The sequence below is a fragment of the Centrocercus urophasianus genome, unplaced genomic scaffold (assembly GCF_019232065.1).
Source record: "Centrocercus urophasianus isolate 14NV4802_14NV808 unplaced genomic scaffold, USGS_Curo_1.0 seq_49, whole genome shotgun sequence".
NCBI lineage: Eukaryota > Metazoa > Chordata > Aves > Galliformes > Phasianidae > Centrocercus > Centrocercus urophasianus.
This window is the reverse complement of record NW_024885077.1, coordinates 816,165-824,710: the sequence shown is the minus strand read 5'-3', so window position 1 is coordinate 824,710 and position 8,546 is coordinate 816,165. Positions and strand designations below refer to the sequence as shown.

Genomic DNA, 8,546 nt, shown 5'->3' with positions numbered 1-8,546 from the left:
AGGGGGAGTCAAAGGGGGGCACAGGGCCCTATGGGGAGGGCATAGAGCCCTATGGGGTTCATGGGGGGGCATGATCATATGGGGGGCACAGGCCCTCTAGGGGTCGTGGAGGGGTCTTGGGGAGGTCACTGGGGGAGGTCAAGGGGGGGGGGGTATGATCCCATGGAGGGGCACAGGGCCCTACAGGGGTTATTGGGGGGGTCAAGTGGAGGTCCTATTGGGGGGGCACAGGGCCCTATATGGGTCTTGGGGGAGTCATGAGGGGGGGGTCAAGGGAGGCACAGTCCTATGGGGGTTACCTTGACACCCATGGGGGGTGTCAAGGTGGGGCATGGTCCCATAGTGGGGGGAGCATGGTCCTATGTGGGGGGGCTACAGGGTGCCTTGCATCACCTTATGAAAGGACATATTTGGATCCACAGAGGATGCAAGCTACTTCCCAACACTGCACCAAAGCCAACTTCAGCACGGCGCTTTGAGACACTTTAACTCTTCAGACCAAGATTCAAGCTCTGGGCACACGACTTTAGGCCAAGACAGAGCCTAAAACCCTCACTTCTTACTATTCCCTTTCTGATTTCCCCACCCCCAATACTGCTCCGGCTCTGCCATCCCTGTTTGCTTTACTGTCATTTCCAGAAGCTCCTCCCAACAGACTCCACTCCGCCTGGGATGCCTCATACAACTTGCACTGAAGTCACCCTCATTATGGCTAGTAATCAGTTCCATCTGGGACATCCTGGCTAAACCCAAAGCAGCTCCAGCACAGCAATCCACCACCCATCCATCTGCTACAAATGCACCTATCACTGAGACCAGGAAAGCAGGGAGCCCGTTCTGACAGCAGCTCAAGAAGAAAAGCTCAGTTACAATTACTAATTTCAATTTCAAATTAGATCCCTACTGCATGAAGACAATGCAAGCTTTGAACACCAGGAGACCACAGTCACTATGGAGCACAACAGCCAAGTGGAAAGGTGACTGAAGCTGCCATGAAACACTTCTCCCCCTTTAACTGGAGGAAAAGAAACACAGAATAGATGCGTTACAAAACTTGATGTGATGAACACATCCACATCTTTCTGCTGTACACAGATTGAGACTTCCAAGCTGCTCTTCGTTGCTCTTGCAGCGGAGAAAGCCAACGAGAAACGTGGAAAAGAAAGCCCAGAAAGCACTGCATCAGGACCAACAAAACCAGCAGGAACAGAATTCAATTAGGAAGTAAAAAGAGAGCTAAAACAAAGAAAGAAGCATGGGAATGGCAAACTCTTAGCTGGCAGGAGGCAATGCAATTCCCCAATACCTACAGGCACCGTTTACAGGTAAAGAAGGCAGTTTATCCCCGTTACCACGATGGAGCTAACAGCACAGCAGCCTGCTGAGGGTGCAGCAGTGCTCCTCTCCATAAAAAACAGATGCATCTGTGCCCCATCTCCTCCTCAGGTGCCCAGCCCCTATTTATTGCATTCACAGCTCTGCTCAGCCACACAAAAGGCCAATGATTATTTCTCTACAGGCAACTCTCAGAAGCTGCAGCGTGGAAGCAAAACCTGAACCGGCATCTGATGGGAGCAAATGAGATGAGATTTCTCCAAAGCAGAAATGGGATGGAACAGAACATCAACAAAAGAAACACTTGCATAGCCATTTATAGCTGTTCCCAGAGCAGTGCGAAAGACTTCAATTGCTCTGAGTGCCAAAGATGACAGCGTAACAAAAGAAATTATATGACAGGCTGCTGTGCTTTCACAAACCAAGGCATAACATTCTGGGTTGGGTACCAAGAAAGTGAGGAACACGCATAGAAGTGTCCCCCCACCAGCTGCCTTGTGCCCACCCAGGAGCTGGCTCTGCTCCGGGCAGAGAGAACAGTGCAACCTGTCAGCACCCTGAGGGCTGGGATCAGACAAGGGACAGCAGTCCCCATGGGGCTGCCAAGTTACACACACAGGAGCCCAGCAGCTTCCTGCCCTTTTAACGTGCAATCTGGCATGCTCAGAAAACACATCAAGATTCTCTTCCTCAGTCAGATTCCCCCAACCATGGCTATTTAAATTGGAATTGATTTTAATTTGGTGGTGCCGTGGCTAACAGGCAGAGCTGGCAGCCAGGTCTCCTGTATGACATTCCTCATTCCACACAGTGTGTTAAAAGCAGCATCCCATTTCATGAGACCCTTCAGCCCAGGATAAGAAGACAGAACCAGTTACTCAGCTGCTACCAGGCTGAACCCACAGTGCCTGCAAGCTCCCCCTGCTTCTAGGGCTGCCTTCTTCTTGAAAACAGGCACTGAACTTTGTGCTTCCTGCTGCTGGAATACAGCAGGACTTCAGTTAATACTCTGTGGACACAAAGCACACATCTCAGCCAAAAAGACTTCTTCCAGCTAAGCATCCAATTGTCTTCTTCTTCTTGGTGTTTATTCTTCTCTTTTAAAGAGAAAAGCTTATTACTGTAACATCTTTTTACATCCTCATGAATAGCTCACAGGGTAATTTTATCCCCAAAGGCAGAAACTTACCATAAAACGAGGCACTCCCTCATGCAGCACTACACAACTTGCTGCCTGCATTACTAATGTAGGGAGGGAGAGACAGCACAGTGGTGATAAACTCACACCTAATGACCACAAACTGCTCTCTGCATCAATCTCCACTCCAGTTCTGTATGACAAGAACCAGCACAGCATTACAGGCAGTACGAGTTACCCAGGGTCACGCTGTAGCAAGGACCATTCCCTTTTTGGGGGGGGACAGAGGAAAGAGACAGAGCGAGCCAGTAACAAGGCTGATCCCTTCTATCAGCATCTCTGGATACCTTCTCCCCAGGCCGAATGCTGCCACATTTCAGGAGGTTGATGTCAGCCTTGCAGTCGTCCATGAAGCCACAGATCAGCCGGTAATCACTGAAGATAATGGCTGTCATCTTTGTGATGTACTGATGGCACTGGTACTCCGTGATGTTGCCTCTGTGATCCACCAAACATGACACCAAGAAGCCTTTGCCGACTGGTTCATCTGCACACTCCTTGATCTGATAAAACAAAAACAAAGAATTGAAATACAGTGGCTGAAGCATGTGGAGAAAGCAAAGGCAGTGACCTTGAGGGCTAGAAGCCCTCTTGCTCCACAGCCATGTTTCATAATAACCAATGCTGAATCCCTGCAATCAAGAGCATTTGTATGAAAAATTACAGTTTGACAACCTTTATTTAGAAAACAGAGACTATTACAGCATCACTAAATCATACTTGGACCCATGTGAACCACTCGACCCCTCGCACAACACAGCATTCTGGCTGGAAGCAAGACTGACCCAAAAATCAACACAATATTTATGGAAGTGTTTATAACTCGCTGGAAGCTGCAAATATCACTGCAGAGGAAAACTCTCACCAAACTGGCTTTTAATCAGGCTCACCAGCATTCTTTATGCTGATGTTCACTGCAGGCAGAGAGCAAGCAAGCCTGCCTCCAGAGCTGAATCTTTGGTTTGGGAGCCAGGAGCCAAACCAGTGCGCAGCCCTGGCTCATATTATTGCTTTATTAAGCAATAAATAAAGGAAGGAAGCAATAAATAAAGCAATAATATGGAGGAATCGCTGCTCAGCCACACAACAAGAACACACCTACCTGTCAATGGAAGCAGAATGGGCTAACACTGTGCTAGCAGTATAAGCCAACTGTATGCGTTGGGCTTCTGTGGAAAAACCATTAAAACCAGTGCAATTGCTATGCACCTGCCCAGTATCAGATAACAAGAAACCACGCAGGATTATTGCTATTTACCCGGCTCGTTTTTAAGTGAAAACCACTCACCAAATGGTGAAAGAGCAGCAATTCATGCTGCTCACCACAACTTCAGCACAACGCTGGCGGGGACGCATTTAGCACAGCTCAAGTTCTGTGCTTTCCCTGCTGCTTTTAGACATCACGTCCCAGATTTAGAGGGCATCATTTACAACAACGCCAGATTGTCACTGTACAGAAGTGGTAATTACACAGACTGTTAAAAGAGCATTTACAGGAACGCCTTGGTAAAAATCCTGCAGCAGCTACGTGACATAAAACGGGGTGGGAGGGGAAAAATATCCTTCCACGACTGCAAGAAATGGAATTCAATAGCTTTGGCAGTGTTTGCTTTTGGGAGCTACCAAACTCAAGCAATGCAAGCCTTTAAGACAAGCTGCTTTCCTTCCACTCTCCACCTCCCAGCCTTCTTTTACCAGCCACGTTCCTCGATCCCTCCTTACACTGTGTGATGCTTTCCCACAAGCATTATTCTTACCCAGCTCAGCTCATGCTAAGAGAAGGAGCAGAACCTTAACAGCCTGCAAAGAGACAGCAATCAAGCATCCTTCACTCGCACCACTACCTCCCCAGGTTTTGGGGCCAGGCTCCTGCTGTCAGTCTCCGTTCCTCAGATCTTTGTGTGCTTCTCTTTTACTAACTGAGAACTTTGTAAAGAAAGGGGGATGATGCAGGTGAGTACACGAGGAGACATGGGGAACCACTGCTTAGCTGCTCAGCACTGAGGCATTCCTGCATCACCAAAAGTCCGTCCTACAGAAAACAGACATACAAACCAGGGTTGCAGGCAATCTGCTATTCGTGCAGCTGGCTTCAGGGAAACCTATGTTAAAGGCCACAAAGGAGCCACTATCTAGACCAAACTGAATGTTTAAGAATGAGTTTTGGCACGGGGCAGGCTGTAACTCTCACTGCAGAGGAGCGTGCAGCTGCAGGGCTTACCCGGAACATTGCTGGCACTGTTCTCCATCATAAGGAGATGAGAAATTCTCAGTGCCACGACAGCAGTGTGCAGTGCTTACCTCTGCGATGGTGGACTTGCAGACTTCTCTGGCCACGGACTCGAACTTGGGATCTGTAGTCAGGTTCAGCTTGTAGTTCCACAGGAGCTAGAGAGAGCATTTGTAGAAAGAAGGCTTGAGAGCTGCCCATGGAGGAACTGCTGCCTTGCTTCAGGAAATAATCAGACATCAACATTCCAGATCGCTATCATCATCCTTCTACAGCACAACAATCAATGCAAAGTCTCCTTGACAACAACTTTGTCTCCTCATTTCTGCAGCACATTTCTTATCCTGAACAAATTCAGACTGCCAGAAATCTTTCTGTAAGGTCACAGGCTGACTCACTGGAAGGAAATACAGCTAATGAAGACATCCATGCAACCAAAAGGGAAAAAACAATGAGAGCTGTGAGATGCTACCTGCTGCCTATTCAGCTATGTCTTCAGTCCCCCCACACCTCTGTGCTGTGGCTCATCTGCCTGACACAAACCACTTAACAAAGTCCTCGACACGAGCAGATTTGATGCTGAGCACTTAACTCAAGCCTTGCAAAAAATGGAAGGAGACTGCATCCAGGCCCTGACTCACTGCCCTCTATGAAGGGCTGCACTCAAGACAACTTCCGTGGATGCGAACGCCCTTCAGACCGACAGGTTCTCTTTTGCTGAGCAGACTCATCCATCAGAAACAGGGCTGCCAAACACCACAGTCAGGGTGGCAGGAGCCAGAGATGAGCTCATGCAGGAGCCCGGATGCATTGGGTCACCCTGCAGGAATCAATCTGGGGCAAGTTATGCTCTGCAGACAGGTCCACGCCTCGGCTTTCCTCCTGAGGCACCACGAAGTGAAAATAAAGGGTAAGAAAGCAAAACCTCGGCAAATTAACAGCCAGAGATGCTGCCCGAGAGGAGCGCTATCAGCTCATCTGTTTTCCTCCAGGAATTTATCTTGTGTTTAAACAGAGATTGAACAGCTTTAAGAATTCATTTCTAATGCTCTGCCTTCGCAGCGGAAGCCAAACGAATATCAAAACACTCGAGTTTTGTCAAACTTCTATTCTGAAATCTCAGTTGTAAGCCAAGAGTTGAGAAAACAGGGAAATGTGTTCAGACAGAAGGAGAGCAGCTCTGCACCAGCCCTGAGACGGCGGAAGCACACACACAGCTAAAAACGTTCCACTTTCACACCTCCTAGCAAGGCTCTGTCGTGGTGAAATGCTAAATAAAGAGATCCCAGTGTATGTTGGAGGGGCCTAAGTTGTAAACAAGCAAGTTGAATAAACAAAGAGAATTAGCGGGGAGATCGTCCCTGCAAAGAGCATCTCCCAGCCAGGATCAGGAGGACAAGAATGAGGTGTAAGAGCATAAGAATGCACTTGCAAACCTCAGAGGGCCTTGGCATCAGATCTCTCCAAGGAAACTGTCCTACAGAAGGCAGAAGAGAGGTTACATTTGTGGCTTAAAACACAGATTTTGAACCTCAGCAACATTTTCCCAGGAGAGAGGATGAGCAGCTGTAAAACCAAACCTACAAACTCTGCTGGAAATGCCCAGTCGGACAGCATCGCCAGGGTTGGTTTTGGCATATACCACTAATAAACCAAACCATGGCTTCCGAAAAAGGCTCTGCCTTCTTATTTTAGCCCCCAATGTAGAGTTAGCTTGACAGCCTGAAACCTGGCTAACAGTTTGCTCAGTTAAACACAGCACTGAGAGGAAATCTGTTCCCAAAGTAGCCAAGCACTTCAAGCTGCTTCAAAATATCACACCCCCATGGCATTCTGCAAGCAAGTCGAAGAATTTAGCAGGTGCGAAAGCAACACAGAAGTTTAAATTCAGCACTGCTCACATCTCTCCAGAAGGAGCTCAGCATATTGCTCCAAGTAATGCACAGGAACAGGAGCCACCCCCCAAGTGAGAGCCAGGAAAGATATCTGCTGCGTTCCTCGGATACAGGAGCTTATAGTGCTCCCTTCTGAAGTTTTCAGTAAGAACAGACTGGCTGCTCTTGGTTACAGAAGTCGTGTCGTGCTCTTCCTCCACAGCCCAGCAACTCAAGTGCATCCTAATTAACGCTTCCTGCAAACTCCACCTAAAGTACTTGAGGCTGAAAGGGATGGGAGCTGCATAGGGCCCAGTGGGAGGCAGAAGGAAACAAAGCAATACTTACGTGGTTGCAGTCTGAAGAGATTTCGTTGTCTGGCTGAAAGGAGACAAGAAAAAAAGAAGCGTCAGTTCACGAATGTATTGAACACACAGAAGAACACAACGATAGAAATGAACACGCTCGTCTTGCTTTCATTGTGAAAAAAATGACACAACAGACGTGTTAAAAAGCTGCACAGTAAGGTGATGGCATCCAAGCATCCCAAAGGCTCCAGGTGCTCTATGGTGGAAGTGGCACAAGGGCAGCACTGAGGGAGATGCCACAAAACCATGGATGGACACGTCTGCATCCGGCCCAACTGCCCCAGCCAACAAAGCCAAACAGCACCCATGGGAAATCGCAGGCTGACATCCACTGCGACTGAAGGGATTTACAGCAGCTCCGTCACAAAGGCACTGAGCAGCAAGCAACCCTGACTCAGCAGCTCTGAGCCCAGCCACCCAGAGGCAGGGCGCCCGCACCACCAGCACCACCAGGTCTGTGGGAAAAAGGAAGCATGAGAAAGGCTTCCAAGTCCGTAACTACAGCCATCACCGACCAATGCACTGCTGTTGTGAATAGCAGGAAGTGGCAGGAATTACCTTGCCATGCAGAGTTCCAAACACAGAACCCACCTGAAGGCTTGCAGCCACTCCTTACAGCTTGAGCAGACTGCCACCTCTCTGAAGCAATCATCAGTTTGAAAATTAACCTTTAAAAAGCTTGGTATCCTAACAAATGCCCCTTCAGGATCCTTAGACCACAGCAATGGCTCTCACAACTGAAACACCGGGACAAAACCCAGGCTGCACCACGTGGAAGCAGCAGCTCTACCTTTCTGCACCCAACTCAACCGCTCCACAAGAGGGAAGCTTGAGGCTGCAGCCAACTCCAGAAGCAGACAAACTCCCTCCATGGATGTTGCTGCTTCAGTCTATCAGCTTCTTTGCAACATTATGTGAATTAGCACTGTATTTACCCCATAGAGGAGGGGTATACCCAATAGCAGGCCGGCAGCAGAACCTAGAAGGGCTGGGGAGCACTCCCCAAAGCACCCCACTTACTCGGGCATCCTGCAATCTCATTAGCTTTGCTTTACTTTCATCAAAGATTAACACTCAGTGTGCTTTTTATGGAGAGACGAGCCCAAGCCGATAACAGACTGGTTTGCACCAGCTTGGTAAGTTCAGGCAAGCTTTTCTGGAACGACAGGACATTCGAATGCTGTGCATGAAAATGCGAGGCTGAGAAATGGAGCCTTGTTCTGAGAAAGGCCATGAAGTTGCACGGGAAATAAGGTGGCTTTGGCACTGCATATATTCACAGTTCAGCAGCTAAGCTTGCAGAAGTGAGGGATGCAGCCACCAATGCTTGATACAGAAAAAGATGACCCCTGACCAGCTCAGCTGCTCCTCACCTCCCACCATGTGAGTGCACGAGGGGCAGTGCCAACTGCTTCTCCCCACCAAAAAGGAGCAAAAGGGAGAGAAAAAGTATTTTTACCTTTTGCATCCCATTCACTGAGGGGCTGAGTTTTTGAGGAAGGGGAAGAGCAACCTCTGCAACAGCGGTGCCTTTCTGAGCA

General features: G+C 48.7%; 1 protein-coding gene across 1 annotated transcript in view; it reads right to left on the bottom strand.

The window, feature by feature from the left end:
* The window catches only part of GLG1 (golgi glycoprotein 1), a 59,825-nt gene that overhangs the window by 29,169 nt on the left and 22,110 nt on the right, over positions 1-8,546 (bottom strand). The window contains exons 2-4 of the mRNA XM_042834719.1: positions 6,986-7,018; positions 4,835-4,921; positions 2,821-3,036 (exon numbers count right to left, since the gene is read on the bottom strand). Coding sequence (XP_042690653.1) covers positions 2,821-3,036; positions 4,835-4,921; positions 6,986-7,018 — 336 coding nt within the window. The remainder of the gene's footprint in view (positions 1-2,820; positions 3,037-4,834; positions 4,922-6,985; positions 7,019-8,546) is intronic.